Consider the following 24,823-nt stretch of genomic DNA (forward strand, 5'->3'; position numbering starts at 1 on the left):
AAGCTTTTACATTCGTGTACAAGAGTAATTATGCTGTTATTAATTAATCCGTATTAATTGCGGTAGAGGATCCTCTGTATTAGACGATACGCAGTGTAAGTGTGTGTGTGTGTGCAATAGATCTTGTCTCGTATGCCCTGGTCGCTGCCGAAGTTATAGATGGCTATAACCAAAGAGCGGTCTCAAGGTTTCATGAAACATATAATCTTTGCTTGATTGCCTAAGCATCCGTAAGCCCTTCGTTATCTTTTCTACATCAGTCGCTACCTTAGAGAAAAGACTCTTCAGGAGCGGTCTTAGAAATGCGTCCGACTTAGAATGGCTTCTAGCGCTTGTTGGCAAGCGATTCGTCTGCCTACGGCAAGCACGAACTCTATATTAAAGGAGCATCAATTACTATTTGGTAGAACGGTCGCTACCCCTAAAGGAGCGGTCTCGATCTTTAGTATCTCAGCTACCTCCAAGATGTTGCCCGTACTGCACTTGCTTAGAATCGTCGTAGTGCACCTGTCATAAAGTTACTCAAGATTGAACCTGTAAAGGAGCATCGAATACTCTTGATCTCTGGAAAACGGTCGCTACCCCTAAAGGAGCGGTCTCGATCTCACTGGACGAGTATCTCAGCTGCCTCCCAGATCTTCGTCTATTCGCAACCTGATGCCAGAGAGAAGTGTCTTCCTGCTGCTTTCGCAGCTCCTTTTATACTCGCCAGTCGGAGTTCGCACATGCGCAGTTGTTCTAATTCTAATGGCGCTCTTATTCTAATAGTGGCTGTTTTAATATGAAAACGTACGAAATATGCTATACTTATATGAGAATGTAATTAAAATCTATAATATATAATGTGTGTCGTAATACAAAAATGTTTATTAGTAATTGGATAACAGAATACGCGCTATTATACAGTTATAAGATAGAAATAGAAAGAGATAGATATGTTTACAATAAGATGGAGAGAGACAGCGATAGTAGAGAGAGATAGAGTGAAATAGGAAGAGACAGAGACAGAGACAGAGTCGTGGGGCGTTACAGGAGCAATAACGGCAGAGAATATGTTAATTCTGAACCGGATTCACCTTCCAGAAAAGAAGGGATTCATCATCAGACATCAGTACCGTACTGTTTAGAACAAAACGGTGTTGTAGAACGCCTCGGACCGGCGGCCGTCCCGAACGACGGAGATCGACATAAGGGTTTTTGCTCTTTTAAAGTGGTAAAGCATACCTTGATTAAGCTTATCTTAGAAATGTGTAGTGGAAGGAAAGGGGCTGGGGGCTGGGGGGGGGGGGGGGGTAGACTATGCTTAGATTTGCCAGTTTCATATATTTAATAAGTTACGAATACATACCAACTCTTCCTTGCTGTCTGTACAATCTCGACATTGTCACTTTGTAAGTTAACGGATCGCTGGTCGTTTTTGGTCGCTTCTCGACACGGTTTCCTTGTCGCACGCACTTTCCTATTTCGGACTTCGCGGATTCACTCGATGCGGTTTAAGGAGGCGGATTCGGATTTCGCGGAGTATGCTCGCGATACCTTACGACTCTTACGCGGTTTTCAGTTAAATGTTACAATACGCCCTAGCCGTTACAATGTTACAGCTCTCGCGCGGGTGTGATCAAAGATTCACTCTGATCCTTGACTTTATGTAATTCCGGATTCAAATCCTCCTTTTTCACTTCTGACGCGCGATGTTGCTTGTTGTTCTTATATTGTTTCTTTTTAGGTTATAACATCAAAAAGGAGAATGCTTACACATCGGTTTATCGAATCAGCTCGATTGAGTTAGTTGCAATCATTCTCATACTTAGTTTTTTATTTCAAAATGCATCAGTATTTCTCACTGATTAGCACTGAAAAAGGAGCTCAGGTGAAGGCCAGATGTAACACCGCCATCAATTTATTGTTGGAAGCGTGCATTAAACATACAAAGTTCAAGTACGTATGTACATATTTTAATCCAGACGTACAAACAATTCAAGTTTCGAGATCAAAGTCAATTTTACGGAAACATTCTTTAACAGGTTTCCACCGATCTAGAGCAGTAAAATATTGTTTTGATAATCCTGAGTGATTCACAGGATACACCACAACTTGTAGTGCAAGCATAAGGGGAATGACTTTACATGGAAAAATAAATACAAAATATAGAATAAAATTGTCTGATATCGAACTACGTTTTGAGGAAAGTGACTTTGAATTTCAACCGAGTACGAATATACCGAAGTATAATTTTTAGCATTTGAGAGGTAAAAGGGAGAAGGAGAATGCTTTTAACGTACCGAAAGACAGTCAACAATCAAAACTGTACGTCAAAAAACTGTATTTCACACTTTTACTTTATCTTTTCATGTAGACTCACTCCCTTTCCGGGTATATCCTACATAATTATGAGATATATAAACTTATACATACTTATATATACGTATAGTTTATAATGCAGGGCGTTTTGAAGTAAACATTCTCACGTAGTAATTTGAAAATGCAAGCAATGTATCGTCTTCAAATACGATATGATATTTTACTTATTAAAATTTATCCGTGTGTTGATTGATTTTAAATTCTGTTTATTCAGATATCAGAAAAATACCTGAAACTCATATAATTAGTGCAATTTTATTTATAAAATTCATCAAAGCAAGGAATTTTGATACCAAATATTTATAAATTTTCTGCGTCTATCAATTCCGGGGAGGCTATAGTGAAGGTGAGGGCCTTTGAGGGAAGACCCAGGTAGGTATCTCACAACATCAAGTGTTGTAGGGTCAGAACTCTGGTCAAAACTTCTGTCAATTCTCCGATCAAAACTGGTCTAGACTGCTATTGAAAGAAATCAATAATAATATATAATTTTTTTAATCTACAATCATAAATCAATAATTTCTATTTTATTAGACGCAATAGGTACGTAATAGGTACGTGAACAAGGAGTAACATTTGTGTGACATGCAGTTATGAAATGAATTTCAAAGACTAGGATTTCTCTTAAATTAGTATATAACAAAATTGTTTGAAACTAGGTTCTATACAATTAATATCTAAATCTGAGCAATGCGCGATTATTTCTAACTTATAATTAATTCAGTCTCTTAAGTCAGTATAAAGAACGAACAACAGTCTGATCGGTATTTCACTAAACTGAGTTGGTAATTAGTAACTGCTTACTTATCGACTTTTCGATTTGAGATCAGTTATGAGTTCTGATTTGAGCAGATGGCAGTGATAGATTATGGTCGATAGGGATCAAGGAAAGTCCAAGGAGTTGGTTAAAGCTACCTTGGCGTGGTTAATCAAGAAGCTGGTTAAAGCTGTCTCAGCATGGTTTAGAATCAATGCGACTGTTTGATCAGAACCTCAAACCTTGATCGTTCAACGTTGAACGTGGAGTCGCTACCGTAGGCGACGCAGTATTTATATTCAGAGATTGCCTTCTTCCTTGGGACCCAGCGATTCTCCTCAACGAAGGAAAGGTATTGTATTACGCATGCGTGCTCTGGAATCGTCGTAAGCTACTCGCTACTAATATGCTACGATGTTTGGCGCATGTGTGTGATAACGCTTGCGCAGGCGTGCAGAGAAGCTCGTCGGCTGATAGGTCCGTTGTATCGTCATCCTGTCGTCAGTGCGTATGAAGAAGCACGCCATAGGATGTGGCTTGGACAATGTCCTGATGTTTTACGCATGCGTGGATGGAAGAGTCCTATTGCTTATATGCAAGCATGTAGCGCACCGCTGGCGCGATCTTTGGAATTAGGGAATTGAGGTTAGGATATGGTTTTAGGTCAGGGTTGCTGCCAATTGTACAAATCCATTTTATTCCTAATACTATTAATGATATTAATGACAATTGTCGATATGACTAATTTCTAGAATTTAATGCCGCCGATATTATCGGCGCAATCGACGCCGGTTATTACACTAGCGTCAATATGTTTATATCATGATGAGTCAAGCCTAAATTAGGGGGAACCGCTATATAAAACACCGAAATAAGAATGCGTAACGATTCAGTTCCTAAGAGCTCAGTACAGTATAGATTTTTTAAAGTTTAGTGTCTTGTTTTGTATAAAATTGTAATTTAGTTGTAATATTTGAATAAGGAGTAAGTTGTAATAATCTTTGCAATCAAAATTAAGATAGGATACTAGAAAAATTTTGTTTAAGAAAACTTATGTTACTCTCCGCGAGAGTAACAACTACTATACCAAAATCAGTTTTTATCAATTCTCACTACATAAAAAGATTATTTGCTCATTTTATTACCTAGTAAATATATATTTTCTAACAAATATTCACAATAACATTATTATTATGACATATTACACAGGTGCACTTTTAAGTACGAATCTTCAATTTTTATGAACCTTGGCCATTGCATATTTTTGAACGACAAATGTAATTATATAAACATCTTGCTTAAAACATCTGTTTGTTGAAAAGATATATTAAAAATACCATATTTTTGTTACTTTTTTCCGAATAAATGTAGATTTATCTTTTCCTTAATAGTGGTTGGCTCGTAATCTGAACGTCCCGAGTTCAAATTGCTTCCTTTTCTTCTATTTTTTTTAAAATTCTTGTTCAAAATGAAATAATGATTCGATTATGGACTGTTACTATCTCCACCACTTCATGTTTTTATGCCGTGGAGTAAGTAAATAATGGGAATCTGCGAAAACGAACTCTACGCCCCAGAACAATGGTTCCATACAAGACAAGCTAAGACTAGGATCAGAATAGGGATTGAGAAGTGCAGAAAGGCGAATTTGTTATTTAGTATTAGATGTTCACGCAAGTGACATCAATCGATCCCTTATGTTCTCTCGATGAAAATGGTACCAAACACGGCATGATTCCGATAATTTATAACAGCGATACATAAAACTTTATTTCTGCAGGTGAAGAATTTACTCGTCCTACTTCAAATCTTTCTATAAAACAAGTTTTAAATATATTTATTATAACAATCGAAATCATGTCGTATTCGGTACCATTTTCATCAAGAGAACACAAGAGTTCGATTGGTATTACATGAGGAAAAATCTGATGGCAAACAAGGAACTTCATTTTTTCGACTTCATCTTCCCCACTTTTCCCTTCTATAACTTCTCGTTGTTTTCAGGCACCAAGCTCGAATATTAGGGGCAGAGCCCAGCTGTATCGATTGTAAACCTCAACTCGAGGCATAAGTCTTGGTGGTTTCTCTTATTACCTCTCAAAACCTCTCAGAATCAGTCTCTCGCCAAATGGTTACAGACTCCTGATCAAAACTCAATAGGTTAGCATTTTCGCTCAACCTCGTAACTACTGATCGTTTTTACGGTCAGGATTCCAGTTATCTTTCAGTAGAGTTACTGATTTCTGAAAAGTTATAACCGGCCAAGGATTCCGATCACAACGCCGGTCTCGATTCCCTGAATTCTAGACCAGGACTTCTAACGGTGTAAACACTATCTTCGAGTGTGGACTCAGACCAAAAGATTAATCGAAGGGTCATATTGATTTTTTCTTCTCTAAAATCTTATATAGGGCGTGTTTTAACGTGACTTCAGGATTATAACGAGTAGGCGGGTTTAGTGTTATTCAACGACACCCTCGTGTTGTGTTTTAATATTCGTGGATGGGAGTATCGTGATGTATGGATGTGTGAACCGAATGGACAATTTACATGAAGGTGGACATATTAACCCTTTATATCTCATAGTATGCATTTTGAGTTTCCCTGTGTATTGCAGTGAATAGGCAAGTTTATTGTTATTCAACGATATTCATCAATTTTGGCTGAATTTTAGGTCATATTTTAGGGAGGCTAAACAGTTACTTGTAATATGAGTTTGTAGTTATAAAAGTAAGAAAAAATATGATATATTGCTTTAAGAAGGATTGTTTGCATTAGAGAAACAGAAGGAGTTAATAGATAATTAGGAATAGGTCTGACTGGCATTCAAAGAGAATTCGTGCACGATTGTTACTGGTATCACTACCATCTGTAACGGTAGCAACTCATTTTTATTCTGCAGCTTTAGTTGACTATTTTTTCTTCCAGGATGCTGATGGTCGTTTTCACTAAAAATGAGTATTTCTTGTGCGGCTGGGTCGTTTGTTAAATTACACACCGTAAATTAGACCAAGCTGTTACAAGGTGGAAAGGAAAAATGCATTCTTCCTGAGAAATGCATTTACCTCAATCGTAGAAATGTTTACGAGAAAAATCCATTACACAGTACAAGTGAAAATGCGGGCCACTAATGCATAGCATTCGTTCAAATTAGAAGTCATTAGATATCATTATTATTATGAATCACTTTTAGCAGGAGTATAAACTAAGAAAACGTTGAATTGCAATAATACAAGTAGTTAGTGTTTCAATCACAATAATACAACTATTAAAATCTTAGACCGTAAAAAGTTCATAGTTGTTGTTTCAATGAGGATGCAGCTTTAGATTCCTCTACATGCTAATAATCAATAATTCGAGTGAAGAACATTCTCCTTCATTATACGTTGGCAAACACTGAATAACTTATTTCAGCATCAACATAAAAAGTATTTATAGAAATACAGGGTACTTATACTTCGTAATATTTCATAAATTTTTTTATACTTAATCTAAACACTTAGTAAATTAGTTATCAATTAAAATTGTTTGAAAACAGATAAAGTCGAATATTTCGAAGGACATTTTTAAAAATTTTATAATATAACTTAGAAATAATACTACTCAGAAATGCGTATGCATAGTTTAACAGTTTATAAATGGAAGACAGAGTAGTAACAAGTAAAATATATTTATTTTCTCAGTTGATAATTGATTTGTTGTTATACACAAATATAAGCACAAATTCGTCAATGGGACTTCTACACTGTGAATGTGAACAGTCCCTCCTTCCTTGGTTACTGGGTCATCTTGAACAGCTAACTGCTGACAGTCTTGTTGGCTACACTTCGTCTGTATGTGGTACGTATGTACAATCTTTTCCACGAGCATTTCGTGTCTTTAAAACTTTATACAAATGAAACCGTAAGAGATACAACAAAATATATTAAGACTTTTTTGTCCCATTTCTGTTCTTCAATGTATTTGCAAAATTGCAGGATCTTTAAATGGATAGTTTAGTATATAGGTGTGTTAACTTTTATGCTTTATGATTACAAAACGAAGACAAATTGGACACTATGTCATAGGACATTTTGTGCTCCAATTTGGTTCTCGTACCACCGTATAAAATATCGAAAGCTATATTTGTTACACCCTGTATAAATAACATGGAGGGCATTCATGAATAAAACAAACAATGGAACTTGATGCATAATCAAAATAGAACGCATTTCATTGCAATAAAACATTACATGAACATTACAGACGTATCTAATTAATGAAATTATATTGATGGTTGAACGAGAATTGGCATTGGCACAATGTTCATCTATTTACTATGGAAATAACAAACTTAATAAATCAGGTGATTTATGCATGAGATGGCAGGTAAATTAAATTTTCGTATTTATACATTATAATTAAAATCATAAACTAATTACGTATCTTGTGATTTAGAGTAGCGTTAATAACTCTTCTAAACTAACGCAAAATTAATGGATACTAGAGCGAATTTCTTTCAGATTTTCAGCATCAATTTGAAACTTAAGAATTTACATTTACGAATATTTTTAATACTTATGGAATTGAATCATTGTAAATATTCTTCATTATAAAAATTAATATCACTTTTACTATAAAGTTATTAGCGACTGAGAATGTGTTACGTTTTAACAATACATACATACTATTTCACAGTTTGTCGTTACTTCACAGTTAGTAGCAGTAGGGTCATATTATTCACATCAATGCAACTTGCGTTTCGTATGAAAAATATCCATAAATAAATTGCACTTCGCTTTAGCATTAAGTGATTTTTTAAACAAACATTTATACTCGGCAAAGATTTTTCATAATATCTACTATACTAGGCAATTATATATATTTCTGTAAAATCTCTAAAATAATATATATTTCTGGAAAATCTGTTACCTTCTTTCTCCAACTGTTGCTTAGAAGTTATAAGTTATAATACAATCACATTTAACATGATTCTAAAGTTCTATTACAGTGATAGCCATACATAATATTATTATCGGTGAAACTACATTTCGGCTATCAGATATACTTGAGAGCTACATTATTTATTAGAATGATATTTTCTATATAATTATTATATGCAGTAGATATTGCTATGGTTAGTGAAGAATTCGTATGTTTATGTAACTACATGAAAGGTATCTGAAGAATATTTTTTTCGAGAAGATAGATTTATTATAATTTTAATTCAATTAATATAAAAATAGGGAAAAGAAAGTTTTGTAGGTCAATGTTTGAAGAAAAGTTAATTTGGGAATTACTTCTTATAGTTTCTGAATTGTACGTGATTGTAGGATATCGGTGTAATTTACTAACAATAACAGTAAAACGTTGATTGTGTTATCTTGAATAGTTTTTCCAGAATGTGTTCCTAAAGAACGAAAAGAATAGTATTAATAGTATTGGAATGTAGGTAGTTTTTATACATTAGTTTTTCTGCAGCTATTGTATGTTAACTGAAAATTTGGAAGTACTTCACTGCCATTTATGCGTTTAACGCAAAGTTTGCTTTAAATTGTGTTAAGAACGTAAAAATCTCGTACATAGGACGGTAATATAAATTGAAATATCTAATGTCAAAATGGTAATGCGAATAACTGTAGTCTCGTAATTTCCAGTATAAAATTCCCTCGAAAATGCGCGTTTGCATAACTTTCAATCGAAGTCTCCGGAAGCTCGGTTTTACTGACGCTCAATTCCGCCTTGTCTGTTCGATAGTGGCGTGCTTCTCAAACTATTTCTCCAAAAAGTTCAAAGGCAAGGCAAAGTGGAACGCGACCGCCCTCTCAAATTGATAACGGGCACATGCAGGAGGCTACACCGTACCGCTACCACCTCCTATATTTGTCATCCACGAACAATTCAGTCGGCTTATCCCTGGTAGCCGATTTTCCCTGCATTCTGCACCATCCTGGCGTATTTAACGGGCAAGAATGCACGCGTGACAGAAATGCCGCGGTGTCGCCCGGAGCGCTCAGTATATAAATTCAGAGACACACATAAAATAGGAGGAATGAAAGGAGACGATGAACAATCAAGACCATACTTATTCGCTATTTATCTGAATTCCTGTTTCAAAAATTAAACGAATACAATAGTTGCGATTACCTTTATAAAAATTCAGTTTTACTGCTTTTCTTTTATAATTTTCTTACCTTTTTCTTCATTTACTATTTTATATTTGGAATCTTCGTCTGTTGTACAAACGTGCACTTTTCATGTAAGTAAAAATGAAAAACGAATGTTAAAAAAGATAATATAATTAATAATATAATTAATTATAATTAATTAACATAATTAATATTGCAATAAAGATAATACACATATTTATGTATAGAAAGTTATGTAACGAAACTGCAAATTGCAATAATCGGAATTTAAATACATGACCACAAATACATTAATATTTATAAATATATGAAGGAGCAAACCATAATAATGAAATTGTTAATAGTAAACATAATTACAATAATGAAATAGTAATAATAATAACACAAATATTTTGTATTCAAGGCGGATAATATATAACTGATTGACTTGTATTGTCATTAACTTTTAAATAATATAGAAAACGAGAATCTATATCTATGGTAAAGTTGTCGAAAGATCTATCCCTCACGGATTTTGGTGGAATCTTTTCTAATCACATTATTATGACGTATAAACGAGAGAAAAATTATAAAAAAAGTCGATCGGATCGCGATGACCTTGAAAAAACTACTCATACTCTCATATGAGGAATAGTTCCTCAATGAATCTCACCGTATTTCATCTTTCTTAAGGACATCGAGAGTGTGTGCATAAGCACACGCGTATATATACACATATAATCGCGCGCATACGTGCACAGATACACACCATACTCACATAATGTGTAAAATCGGACCGACAACTTCCTCGTGGTGCACACCAGTTAATACTCATGTCGGCTTTATAGTACTTTACTATACGAAAACTTTTCTGCTATTTGCATTCAGCAATTGTATTTTACTAAAAGTTTAAAGTCAGAATCAGCGACGCGACCGGTGAAGGCCACCTTTCCCTTTCGCGCTTATCCTCCCTCCACGTTGACTCCCGTAGGCACGCGGGCTATGACGCATACACAACACACACGTACTGTACGTATGCCGTTCATCTGGATTCTTGTTTCAAAAATTAATTAAATATATTATTTGTGCTTATCTTTATAGAAATTTAGTCTTGCCAGTATTACGTGCCATACATGTGAAAGTGTCAAAGCGGTTTTTCTTCAGCGCACGGGTAACGGTACAAAATAACGGTAAAAAAGTATTTTAGACCTTGTTAGAGATAAAGGGTACTTTGAGATAGTCGAGTTCTAATCCCATACGAGCCCTTTCATCGAAACTGAATTGTTACTAATAATGGAAGCTTAAAAAAAGGAAATAAAAAAGAGGTTGACATCTGTTTAGATTTAAACAAGTAGCTAATATATTCTGAGCACTTAAATTTTGGACGCTATGACAAACAAAATATTGACATGAAACTGATCATAATTTAGAACAATGAATTACAAGAATTAATGAGAGATACAATAACAATTTAGAAATGACAATAGCAACTATGGAAAATTGGCTGTGACAGATTACTTTAAACGGAATTCTGACACAGTGATACGGTGACGTAATGTACAATTTAAATTTTTCAGTTGTATACTCTTTCAACCTGGTATACCTGTGGAAAGAGAAACACTCGCACACCTTAATTGTTAATTACTACGAATAACAAAAATTAAAATTGAAGATAATAAAACTAGTACAATAGTTATAAGAATTTAGAATTTGCACAAATTGTTATGATGAAAGTTACATAAAGTATAAAAAAAAACGAATAATGATGACTACCAATTGTCGCGAAAAATTGGAGTCCACTTCTTGAAATATTTAAGAAAACTCTGCTTAACTGATTTCGCGGATTCACGACACGCGCCTCTAGTCTTCTCGTCAATGAGTGTCGCAGCTTCGTGCTTTCGAAGGCTTTCAAAAGCGGTCCGCTCTAAAATTGTTTATTCTGCATTCTTTTTTGTTGCACGCAATTAGAATCGACTTTATTGCGAGACGTGCCCTCTGGGGCTCTGCTATTCGCGCGGTCAAACACATGTGTACGTGTATGAGTGTCCATCCTATCTTCGTCTCCACCTTCACCTGGTTTTCACACATCTTTTCCTTACAATATTATGTAAAATTCATACAATAATTTCTTTTCATACTTAAACGATTTGCACATTCGAATCATACAGGTCACGCACTTGCTGAAACTATGTCTGCAATTTGGAACACGAGTTTCTGGAACAGCACATTCCATCGCAGACTATCAAAAGTCGTTTTACAAACAGTTTTTGGTTAGGGCGGAAATTATAATTTTACACTAATAATTTAGTGTGATTAAGCAGATTGTTGGTTAAGAATTTAAAATTTAAAATGCAATCAGTAATAAATAGCATTTAATCGAGTTGTTTGGGTAACGATGACTTTAAGGAAAGAATTACTAGCCGACCCGAATTACTAGCTTTTATGTATGTCGACTAGAGACATTGTCGAGACATATCGGTACCAAAGTTTAGTTCGGTGCGTAATACCAGGCTAGTTGGTGTTTTTCTTATTGCTTTGTACTTGTAACTTTCCTTTTCTTGTTTTCTTCCTTTCTTCTTCACTTACTATTTTACCGTTAGAATTTTCATCTGTTATACAATCGTGCAATTTTCTTACAAGAAAAGATAGAAAATAAATTTATGTAGGTAAAATCTTACGTAAAGAAGGAAGTCAAACTACGGCTCTTCTAAATACTCAGACAATACGTATGAACGTGCATGACAAGTACGTTTATTATGCGTATGTATTATAGCGTCGTTGCTCATGCAGGGCAACGTGAAGGAAGGTCAAGCATAAAAGGGGAAGGTAGTTTTCACCGACTTACATCGTTGATTCTGACTTTAATTTATGCATTGCAACAACCGAGTCGCTCTTAGACAATGCGAGCTCCGGAACAAACATAAATAGTTGCTTAACCATGACAGAGAGGTGACAATATTAAGAACATCTACTTAGAAGCAGATAACCTTACCTCTGTGTAGTTCATGGCTCAGCAGTTAGGCTTGACGGTAATTTATCGTATTTAATAAATTTATGAAATTTTTAGATGTTGGCAATATTTAAAAAACAATAATTTGGATGTTTATTATTTTAAAACTGAAAGTTATTTCTCTTGCCTTTGTTGTGAAAAATCATTAATTATGTTGTCATAATTTAGTTTCACTAAGATTCGCATAGTTTGTGTTCAATAAACAGTAATGTCAAACTAAAACTTTTTTACTGCAATCTTGATTACTTTGATCTTGACATACATATGTTGTTAGGAACACTCTTCTGAGTAATTTTCAAAAGGTTTTAACCGTTGCTCATGGTTTATTAAAAAATTATTAAGTATTGGAGACAGAACATTTTTCAGGTGTCCGTATTTATCAAAATAGTGTTTTAATTTTAGGAAGTGTTAATTATGATAAATATTTGTGAAATATATAGGCGGGAGAGGGACTCCGCCGAAAACGACCTAGTTCAGATTTACCCTAACCTATCCTTGCAAATTCAAGCTATCGTGGAGCGAGTTGCCGATAGGGAAAGAGAATTCACTCTCTAATATTATTTCCTTAAAACTACTATGCTTAGTATTTATTAAAGATATAACTTTGGTATATACGTTTTCTTAGTATGGCTTTCCTTTTGTACTACACCCTATGAGCAAACCTTTAGAAGATCAAGAACCCTCTAGTAAAAAACTAAACTGTCGCAATCTAACCTAACTCTAGCATAACTAAAAACAACATTGTATTAGGTCTGGGCTAGGTTTTAAGTATTTATCATAACTAACACTTACAAAAATTAAGATATTTACAAATATTATTAAAAATGAGTGCAATATCTTCCGAATATTTTTTCTTAACATTTTAACGCCTTCGCTACAATTGACGTGGATTCGCGTCAATTGTGACCCTTGTGAGGAGCGGGACGTAGCAAACATATTAGGCTGCGATTACCCTTGATGCGGGCACCGCTCTGAGAGTTCTGCCAGACAATCAGCTTCCAATGAGCAATCTAGCGGCTATCTAGCAGTAAAAATCCTCGAAGTTGCTCTAAAATGAACACACAACTTGACACTACTCTTGAGAGCGACTATGGTGAGAAACTCTCATATGGACACGTACCTTAACGATTGAAAATTTCAAAACGAGAATGAGTCATAGTAATGCATTATATGAGAAAGCCAACAATTTCGACAGTAAAATGTTAAAAATGTCATAAATTTGTAACGAAATGCATGATAATTAGGTTAAATACAGGAAAGATGCCGTAAAATTGACGCTGTTTCTAAAGTTCGTAACGAATTTGACCAAGGATGGGTATAATTAGTAGGATATCTTGTGCTATTATTTTCATGGAAATAAGTTAGTGTTGCAGTACGTATCATTTTTAGAGAAATGAAATTACAAATTGTCTTTTGTGAGAGAGACACCTCACTTCCAAAATAGAAGGCATCTTTCAAAAAATTTTGAATTTGAATTGAAATTTGGTAATTTAAACTACTTATTTGAAAAACTGGTAAAAAGATAGTAATTGCAATTGTTTCTTGTATTTATCTTTTTTGTAAAATAATATTTTCTGGAGACTTTAATGTTTTTGTGAATTGTTTTTTGCCTGTAAAATTAAGCAAGAGAACGACAAATTTCATGGAAGGTGTTTTGAACGTCAGATAGATACTTTCTGGTGTTTTTATGTTTCAAACATTAAAGGCATCATTTCAGACGACTTAACTTTAGTTGAAAGTGTCAAATTTATCTCGACTAAAAATATAGTATCTATTCCAAACGTCCGGTTAAAATACCACATTTCCCTATTTCTATATGCTTTGTAAAAGGTAACTTATTCCGGCAAAGAAATATTCCACGAAATACTCTTAACGTATTACAAAAGTTAAAGTATGAAAAACTATAAACTTTTAATTACTATGATAGTAGAAATGCACGTGAAGTATAGTTATGAATGCAACGCGTGACAAGTTTACCTCAAAAAATTGCAAAATCTTCGGAAATAATAAAAAAAAAACTTGTTTTGGCTCAACTATCGTAACTAAACAAACAGTATGAAATATATGCGAGTGACGGTAGAGTTATACTTTACCCTCACCCCTTAAATATCAGCAATGAGGCAACTCTCCCATAATTACCATGTTATAAAAAGACAAAGGATTTGGTACCGGATACTAAAATTCAAATGAAACTAGGTAATTACTTCATATATTCCATTTTTCAAACAATAGTTCTATCTTTCGTTCCAATAATCTTCTTAAAATGTTTATTTTTAAGTACAATGTATATAAACGTTGAAGTTTATCAACAAAGGCAGACCGAATAAATATGTATGCAGTAAATTTTATTTATATCGTCCGATCAATTAGAATTGCGATATTAATGTGGTATGCTATATTTTCGTCTGTAACTACCGCTCTTTCCATTACTGCCACTTTTCAAAATATAAAACTCTGTCTAGCGTTTTGTTTAAAAGGTACGATTTTCTGTTCAGTTCACAAAGTAATTAGTGACTTATTGTGTGTTACAGGGGAACATCCAGCGGCGATGCAACATGGTAACTCAAGCAATAGCGGTGCAGCGACAAGAACGCTCGCGTTACTTCTATTGCTGCTACATGCTGGTTCGTTCGCAAGGTGACTGCTTGATCGCGAGGCCTTCCAATAAGAACGTAACCAAAGATCGTTTCTCCTTTGCGTAATTACATACGGCAGTGCAGGCGCAAGGAAACGAAGCGATGGAGAGGAAGAAAGCATCGCCTGTACTAACAGTAACCACGTCGAGCCCCTATATATCACGTTTGATCTCCCTTTAACTGATCATCAGAGAGAAAGCAAGAAAGTCGGCGATCGCCAAGAACTCTTTTTAGTAAAAAAAATTTCAGTCTTCCGAGGCTGGTAATCACTGAACTCTTGACTACTTATGCTTCGCGTGAATGTCTCGATGATTCTAGTTAGTGGAACGTCTCTAAATCGGGAATAGTACCTAAATCTGCAGTGTGTTTAACAGCAATGAATGTTCTCGGTTTCTTTGTTGTATCTGTAGATACTCTGAGTCGATCGGAACGACATAGTGGAACTGTCCTGCAATAACGAACAGCGTGTTTCGTTTGAGATAAGATGCAGCTATGGAGCACCGAAACATAGAGTGCGTAGATATGTGAGTGTGAGTTCTTTTTAATTTTGTAGAAAAAACAAGACAGAGAGTTGAACGAAAAAACCTGAAAATATGTAAATGGGTATTTAGTATGATGCAGCTGGTAACTGTGCGATCCCTGAAACGCAAGGGTTCGTGATAATCAAAGATCTATATAATTTTGACTCATAATTAATCGCAACATTCGATTTAGATGACATCGTGTTCTTATTGTCCCCTGCTACTGATTTTCAGAGTAGAGAAATGTGACATGATCGTTAGAAAATTCCACTTTAACGGGAAATGTCCACTGTCCTTTAGGGAATACAACTGTCTCCTATCCTTTAAGGAATACGACTGTCGCTTTTTATCGGTGAACTGGACCAAGTGGAGGAAGCTCTTTACTTGAACGATACCCAAAGGACATTTTTAAAATCAATCTTGAAACTTGTTCTTGTACCAATTATTCTTTTGCTTTTCGATAAATTCGTACAGCGAGATAGCTTTTCACTTGAATGAAAAGTTTTCGATGTATGTATGACATGAAGAATTCTTATCATTAAAATATCATCCTTCTTGTTAAAATTGGATAACGTATGAAATCTCGTATTAATGTATAAATCAAATTTCGAAAATTTTATGTTTGACACATCCTGATTTGTATCACAATATGTGTTGCAAGGTAATCATATTTTTCATGAAAAGAATCAATAATTATTGTCACTTATAAATACAATTACTCTGACTACAATCACATTTACGTCAATGTAACACGTGTTTAGCTTAAAGAAACTGTTTCATCTGTATAATTTAGGAAAAATACCCTATAATTTCCATTAAAATAATATATTAACTTTCAATACTATTAATCACTAAGTGTATATAACTACAACACTCTAATATGATATAGCCTATTAAACATGTCGAAAGTAAATAATAAATGTTCCAATTGATTATTTGCATAAAAACAATATTTTAATAATATTGTCAAAATTTGGTTACATTAAATAAATTATATAATAACGAAGAAATGAATTTTAATATTGTGTACAATCTTGAAAAGAATTGCTAGATCTGTTCTCATGAAAAATAATAATTTTTTTAGATACGAGGGTAAGTTAAATATAAGCCGAACTATTTTTTATACTCTTTATTAACTTACTCTTTTCCAAATGTAGACTTAAGTCATTTTTCGACGTAGTTTCCGCTATCATTTAAGCACTTTTGCCACCGGGTTGCAAGTTTCATTATTTCTATGACGTAAAAAGTAGCAGAACGTGTCCGAAACCAAAAGCACACGAAGTGTTCCACTTCGTCGTCATTTTCAAACCGTTTTCTTCCTAACGCTTCCATAAGTAGACCGAAAGAATAATAATCACTTGGTGACAAGTGAGGGCTATAAGAGGATGTTCAATAGTTGTCCAGTGTATTTGTGTTATTTTTTCTTACCAAAAGCAGTAGTATGAAGCTTTGCATTGTCATGCAGAAGTAACACGCTTAACTCTTTAGACCGGTAGGCTGCCTTGACTTTATTTAATTGTTCGTAGAAACAAGCAGCAGTAATTCTACTTTATTTGTAGTAATTAACATACACGATCCCTTTGTAATCCTAAAACACAGCGACAAGAACTTCACCAGCAGACAACTTTGTTTTTTTCTTCACTCTACATCTTTCATCTTCTCTTTGTCGCTTCATATTAGCTTGCTTCGACTCTCAGGTGTAGGGCCACACATTTGCCTCGTGACAGGTGGGAATACGATACAAAAATGTTTCCCCATAAGGAGAAAAATAGTTTGAATATGACAATGAGGCGAAACACTTCGTCTGCATTTGGTTTTGACCTAGTACCACTACTTTTTACGACAGTGGAATAAAGAAACATAACATCCAATCGCAAAAGTGCTTAAATGGTAGTAGACACTATGTAAAAAAATGACTCATGTATACATTTGAAAAATAGTAACTTGGTATAGCCTAGGAGAAAAAGTTCGATTTATACTCAACTCACCCTCGTATATTGTTCGTATGCTCTCAATGCGTCGCTGAAAATAGCAAAAACATGAAAAAGTTTGTATTTACATATATTTATGGAACACAAAATATTTATAAAACCATTTCAAATGTAGACGTGTTAGTTAAAATTTTTCCAATTCTAATTAATTTTGTTGATAGATTAAATTTTCAGATGTGATTTTGAATTATTGCTGAAACGTAACACAAATAAGATATTTCACTGCATGTTATATACATAAACGATTTTAAAATCTGTTTCATAAAAGCTTCAATTACTCTCTGATTTTCTAAGATATTGATTCTGTTTTTACAGTTATGCATAATAGTTATGTATTATACATACATACATGTATGCATGATCAGCCAAATTTAGCTGACGCTTTACACAAGTAAAATAAAAGCTAATTTACAAACTTAAATACTTTTAGTGAATACAGAATTTAAATATGTCCTGATTGAAGTTTTTTAATTGAATTCCAGATTTTAATTGAATTCCGTATTATGTACATTCATTGGTTAAATCAAATTGACTTTCCTTAAAGTTATATTCAATTTCGCCCAATCAACCAATCTATTTAGATGCGCGACAACAACGTATAAAGTTAACGAGTGATCAAATCTGTGTGCTCAGTAAATACAACATATGTAGCACGTAGTGCCACAGTAACACGACAATTACTTCACATCGGAGTGTCTTCACAATTAAAAAGCTTGCCCTGGACAAAGTCAATAGAGTACAATTATCGGTTAAAACCGATGAAATCATCATGTTAAGACTTAAAACGTGCAAATAGATATACTACCAAATCTCATACAAAAAAACACATGAGTGCACCTGAGCAAACTATGGAAATTGATGAGGACATGAGTGCCCAACACAGTGATATCAGTGATAATATCAGTGATTCAGAAGGTAACGGTTGGAAAGCAAACATTACGTCAGAAGCAAAATCACGGACAATCAGCTACTACTGCCAACGAGCACGGCAACATATGTACTAGTTACTACATATTACCCTCGAGCAAAGTAATAAATGGCTCATTGACTTACTAATATCAACATTTACTGATGAGATATACGAATAAACCTTACATTTTGTGGAGTTTTGTGGCTGCAAGTAACTACAGCATCAGGTTAAAAATTATAGGTTGTTTTCCAAATAAAGGTCAACTAACTCTTTATTCGCGGGTTCCGTGGAAATCGCATTTCACCCATTTCGTCTACATTTTTGGGTCCCACGATTGTCGTATCTTTATTCACATATATCCGTACCATAACCGTACTGTGCCGTGATCGTGCCGTGATGGTGCCATTACCATGCCACGATCGTAATTTCACTGACGATCAAACCTATTCGGATCATATTCTTCAGTGTTTTCGAGTTAGTAGAATTTAAAAAAATAATCAGAATTATATCATGTTTAGTACTATTTTCATCAGAAAAACAGCAAGAATCGGTCTATGACATTTCTATGAAGATGTAATAGAAAACAGAAATTAGAATTTTCATTACTAGAAGACCTATTGCTTGTTGAAGCCTATGTTCATTGTACAAAATAATAAAAGAAAAAAACAAACTAAATAACCATATGATTTAGAGTGTTCTTAAATATAACGGTAAACGTAGCACTCTTTGGCATCCATACTTTCCGTCATATAGCTGTTATCCAGCCGTCGTACAGCCAACCGCTGATAGTACAGGGAATGTTTATTCCCCAATACTCTTTCCTAATCGCGACTTATATCATACACATACATTCATGTATATATATGCTTTATAAATATCGAACTCAGATTACACATTAGGAAATTAATACATCTCTATGCTTTACAAATTTGTTGTGAGCTACAGACATGGTAAATAAATCAGCATGCTGTTCCGCACACTAGCAATACTTCAATTTTACAGTATTCTCCTTAACCTTTTCATGTACAAAATGATACCTTACATCAATGTGCTTTGATCTTTTATCAAACGTTCTATTTTCGGTTATACAGATTGCATCCTGATTATCAACGAAAAGTTCAATTGAAATTTCAGTCTGTCTCAGGCTCTTTCATTATTTGCTTCGCAAACAGAATCTCTTTGCAGCAATCTGCAACTGCAATAAATTCGGTTTCGGTACAAGAAGTACTTTTTCTTGTTTTCGGGTCACTAACATAGTCTGCGTCATAGTATGCAGACATCTTATTCAGCGGTTCCTCTCTGAAATATTCCACTCCAGGTCCAGGTTCAAATACCTTTCCATTTACAGTATTTGTATTCAATGGATTCTCAACAAATCTACTACAACGATTTACCGTATAATTTATATCCGGTCTCCTTTTGTTTACTAAATAAAGTACACTCCTCATCCCTTCACGACACGGGGACGATCAATCTTATTTCATCCGTAATGACATTCTCGTTGTTTATAACTCTTGATGCAAGTGCACGCTTGGAGTTGCTCATCCTAAGCTTACTTAGCGTTTGCTCCCCATATTCCTGTTGTGAGAGCTTCATTCTATTGCCTGCCCGGTCCAGCTCATATCAAGAAGGACAGTTGGTTCGTTATCGACCTTGATCCCGAAATCTTGATAAAGTTCCGTGAGCAGAGCATCTATTTCATCCTGATCGTCACCTATTATATATTAACGTGCTGTTCCTCCTTTTGAATACACACTTCTTCGACGCTAATTGCTCCATCCTTTTCACTCTAAGGATTTCAGTGAATTTCTTATTCCAGTGCTGAGATGTCTGCTTAAGCCCATACAGGGCTTTATTGAATTTTACAAACGTGTATGTTACATGTATTGAGTTTACATGTAATCTGTATCTATAACCTTCTGGTATGGCCAAAAAGATATCTTCATGTAGTTCCCCGCGTAGACAATCTAACTTCACGTTAAACTTGACTATTTGGTATTTCTTCGCAGTCGCCAATGCGAGTATAATTCTAAGTGTAACACTACTAACAACTGGGCTATATATTTCATCATAGCAGAAACTATTCGTCCTTTCCTTGTTCACAGCCTCGTACAACGAACCTGACCCTAAACCGACCGTCATCTTTGATCTTGGACACCTACCAGTTGTTCAAAATTTTCTTTCCTTCTGCCCCTTTGCTGTCTTGAAGCTTCCAGATATTGTTCTTCTACAGTGCTTCCTTCTCTTTTCTACAGCCTCAAGCCTCCTTGCCGTTTCATCTCGTGTGGCGACTTCAGTGTACGATAGAAACACCTTACTCATATATCTTTGGGGTGGTCTTCCATTCCTTATTTGCCTTCCAGGTGTAACCGTTACCATGTCTTCAGTTTCTTCACTGAATGTTTCATCCGCTTGTATCAGACTTTCTTTTAGACTTTTTTCGATTTCTTCTTGTTTCTTCTTAATATCGTTTTCTTCTGCTTTCTCACCATATTCTTCAACTTCATGACCTACTTTTCATCTTAATCTATCTATATCATCAGCTTTAAACCTTTCAAATGAGATATTCCATGACACTATCATATTTCTCCTTTCTTTATGTAAAGTTTTTTAAGTTGATTCATCATCTTCGCCAAAACTACCAAAAACTATGAGATTTTTTAAATTGGGTTTATCTTTAGTCCACATTTCATATGATGTTCTGATCATCTGTTTCGTGAGACTTCCATTATGTAAATATGCAGCCACACAAATGGCCTCTCCCTACACTCTCTTTCCGACTTTTTCTTCAGCAGAAATAGCTCTCGCCTTTTTGAAATAGAGTTCGGTTCAGACATTTAGCTCTTCCATTAAGCTGGGGTGTATGTGATGGTGTGTAGTCTGGAGTTATTCATCTTTTCTTGCACCATCTTTCGAATTTCAGGCCAATGTACTCGCCCCACAATATCAGTAGGATTCATATAATAGATTCACAAATACCAGTATGGATTATCTCCAGAACCCTCTTTGCCTGGTGTGTTGAATACTTGAGTGATATCCTTGTCTGCTTCGCTTCGGCACAGATTGCGCAAACCTTCACCATGTCTATTTCCTTCTTTGTTACATTCAGACTAATCACTTTTCCTACCAGTTCTTTCATCTTTCCATAACTCTGGTGCCCAAGCCTTCTATGCTATTCTTCCACCTTAAGAGGTTTCACTGCCAATAGAGCTTCTATTTTCTTAATCACTTTTGGATCGTTCACATTATACAGGCCTTCTTTACTTCTTCGTCCTCCGAATACTTGCTTATTACCTACGGAAACTACCACCCGGCTTTCTTTAAAACATACTTTTCCTCCCTTTTGTACGATAGCATCAACGGAGATCAAATTTTGTCGCAGATCAGAAACGAAGAATACGTTCTTAAGTACGTAGTTATCAAAATGTACCTCACCCACTTCCTTTGCTTCCATTGCAACACCTTTCTTTGCTGAACCTATATTAATCTCAATCCCTGTCTAATTTACAAGACACTCTTTACTGCTTATTATGTGATTAGTTGACGTCGAACCAACCACTCATGTCCCAGTGTCTGACTCTGTACTTGCCCAGAAATTTACTTTTTTACTTTTCTATTTGTCCTTAGCTTGACTATTCCTTCCAAAATAGCATTCCTTTTCTGGATGATTCGTTTACTTGGATATTTAGGTTACTTCCTTTTCACCTTGTTCTTGCAGTCCTTGATTACGAGTCCTGGTCTATTACATACAAAGCATTTTATTGTTTTATTATTCGTTCGGTCTCTTGGTATATTTTCTCTGCACACAGCAGCTAAGTACCTCGTTGAGTTGGAGCGGAAACATTTTCTTTTAACTGCTCTGAATGCAATTGGGTCGCTTTGTTCTTGTTTTTTGCTTTCTTCTGTAAACAATCTTGCAGTAAAATTGTCTAATATTCTTTCTCTAGCGGGTGTAGACTCCTACGTACAGGTAAAGACTTTGTACCTATCTAGAAGTGTTGTGAGCATTATGTCCCTTATTTCACAGTCTAAGACTCTCAGTCTATAAACAATGCTACACAGATGAGGTATGTATGCAGTAATGTTGGTATCACCTTTGTGTATATCTGTGAACAGCTTTGTTGCTCGTTACGTCTCTCGTAAATCTTATGTAGTGTAGTTCACATCTCTACACTTCCAGAACAATCAACAAGGTGCACTAGTACCTGATCTGATATTGCAGAAACGATTATCCTTTGTACACGAGCGTCCCTCCTCTTCTACTCCTCTGTTGTGGTTGCTTCGTTATCCAACTTCGTTATTCAAGCTATGAAGCTGACCTTGAATTTTCAGATGTGGAATCCATTGGCATTCAGCAATTTTCCTACAAAATTTGGATCTTCTCTTTCTTGACGCACACTCGACTTTAAAATACTAACACTTTAAACAATTCTGCTTTGTTTTAATTGTTTAAGGCCTATAGTCACTATTGTTCAGCATGTGGCCTTGGTGCATAATCCGTTAAAGGCTATGTTTATTGTACAAAATAGCAAGGAAAAAAGCAAACTAAATAGCTATATGATTTAGAGTGTTCTCAAATATAAAGGTAAATGTAGCACTCGTTAACATCCGTAATACAAATACAGGAAAAACAATGCATGTAAACTTACTCACATGCTTTTTCTTCTCTCACTCTCCGTCATACAGCCGTTATACAACCGTTATACAGCCGTCATATAGCCAGCCGTCAAGAATGCAGAGAGTGATTATTCCCCAACATTGCTGTCTTTATCTTTAGACGTGAAGTGTTTCGGGTGTGAAGTCCCTCACTGAGCGACGCGCGATATTCGACTCGCATACACGGAGAGTTATGATGAAAGGGGTCCCCTGAGACCGATTTCTAATGGCCTCCAGTGGAAAAGTAAATATCGTTTGCCAAAATAATCTAACTTCCACGGACCAGATACAGTTCGGGCATGACCGGAAAAATACGGACTAGTATAAACCGTTCCATAGCAAAACAAGCGAACAATATTTTTACTACTGACCGGATCGGGTACTGATGGAAAAAGTACGATGCTTTTTAGCACTATTGAGCCGATTCCGCACACATCGTTAGTATTCCCGAATGCAATTATGCTCGAATATAATCGATATTGGGTTGAGTTTCCTACAGTACTCACAAGGGAAGTTTGGGAAGTGTTAATCGTCGATTTTAATAAAACTTTGTATAATTATTCTATGGTCCTACCTAAGAATTTTGCCATACAAAGTAGCTGCCCATATGCACTTTTAAGGTAGAAACTACCCCTTTAATCCAAATCGCCCTTTTCCTTTCGGTGCTTATAGCTCGCAAAGTATAAGCGCTATAAAAAAATGTTTCATACAAAAGTTTTACTGTTTTTCAAGACCTATAAAATGGCTTTAAAAAAGTTTGAAAAAACGCATTGTTTATAAAAATTCAATTTCCCCTCCCCCCTTTTTTCTACCAAAAAATTTTTTTATTTCAGATAAATAAAGAGCTTTTTGTTGTGAATTCAGCATTGTATAGCGATATACAATTATTCCATTTCTTGTATACAAAAACGCTGCATCATTTCTGCGTAGTGTAATATTCGCCGTTATTGGTACGGTAATTGGAAGTAAATATTCAATTATTATATTTTTTATTCTGATTTTCGGGTGTTGCCGTTATCGTTGTTCGTTACAATGCCCCGACAATAATAAGAAACCTGATTTTCTGACCTTTGAATGCTACCAGTAATGCAATATATTTTTTGTATACATATGACTTGTGTATGGAATGGTACAACTTGCATTGTAGTTGGCAGCTCTGGATGAACGAGAAAGAATTAAAAGGGGAGAAAAAATAGCAATATCAGTTAACCCATTGACTACGGGTCACGAGAATTCTCTTATATAGCAAGCCAAACATTCGGCCGGCTTACAAGAATTCTCGTTTTAATGTTTTTTTCAATTTAATTGACAACTCAAAGAATTAAAAATAGATTTTCTTGTTACGTTACTCGGGTAACGAAGTTTCACGTATTCTCATAATCTCAAAGACGAGCTACTGCTTACGATATTGTATTTGTCACGACTCACAATGAAATTCCAGGAATCGAATTTTTATAAAAAAATTATTATCGACAACGCGAGAATATTACAACCGGAAGAACTGTTTTACAGACGAGCACGAGAGTTACGTGTAGAGACGAATGTATGCGAATGAATCCGTTGCTACTGTTGCCGTCTTATATACTATGGTTATTTATGCATTTGGAGAAAATAGCTGTGCATTGGAGGTGTTTACCAAATTCCTGCATTCTTGGATGTCATGTACTCAATAATCAGATATCAAGAGAATTCAGAAAAATTGGGTACGTTATTGCTATCTAACTATAACTATCTCTATCTAACCAATAATACTGTTACGAACATCACTTTTATTTATTATATATCTTTATAGTACACATTATTTAGTACATAATTGAAAATAACATTTACATTTGCTTCTAAATTTACACATGCTTTTGTAGCGCTTACGTGCA

The 24,823-nt window shown here is 35.0% G+C and overlaps 1 protein-coding gene across 1 annotated transcript in view; it reads left to right on the top strand.

The window, feature by feature from the left end:
- The window catches only part of LOC143187506 (opioid-binding protein/cell adhesion molecule homolog), a 500,242-nt gene extending 484,079 nt beyond the window's left edge, over positions 1-16,163 (top strand). Inside the window, exon 6 of the mRNA XM_076391722.1 lies at positions 14,767-16,163. Within this exon, the coding sequence (XP_076247837.1) occupies positions 14,767-14,876 (110 nt within the window). The 3' untranslated portion in view covers positions 14,877-16,163. The remainder of the gene's footprint in view (positions 1-14,766) is intronic.
- Positions 16,164-24,823: the final 8,660 nt, after the last annotated feature.

This window comes from Calliopsis andreniformis, unplaced genomic scaffold (genome assembly GCF_051401765.1).
Source record: "Calliopsis andreniformis isolate RMS-2024a unplaced genomic scaffold, iyCalAndr_principal scaffold0048, whole genome shotgun sequence".
Taxonomy (NCBI): Eukaryota; Metazoa; Arthropoda; class Insecta; order Hymenoptera; family Andrenidae; genus Calliopsis; species Calliopsis andreniformis.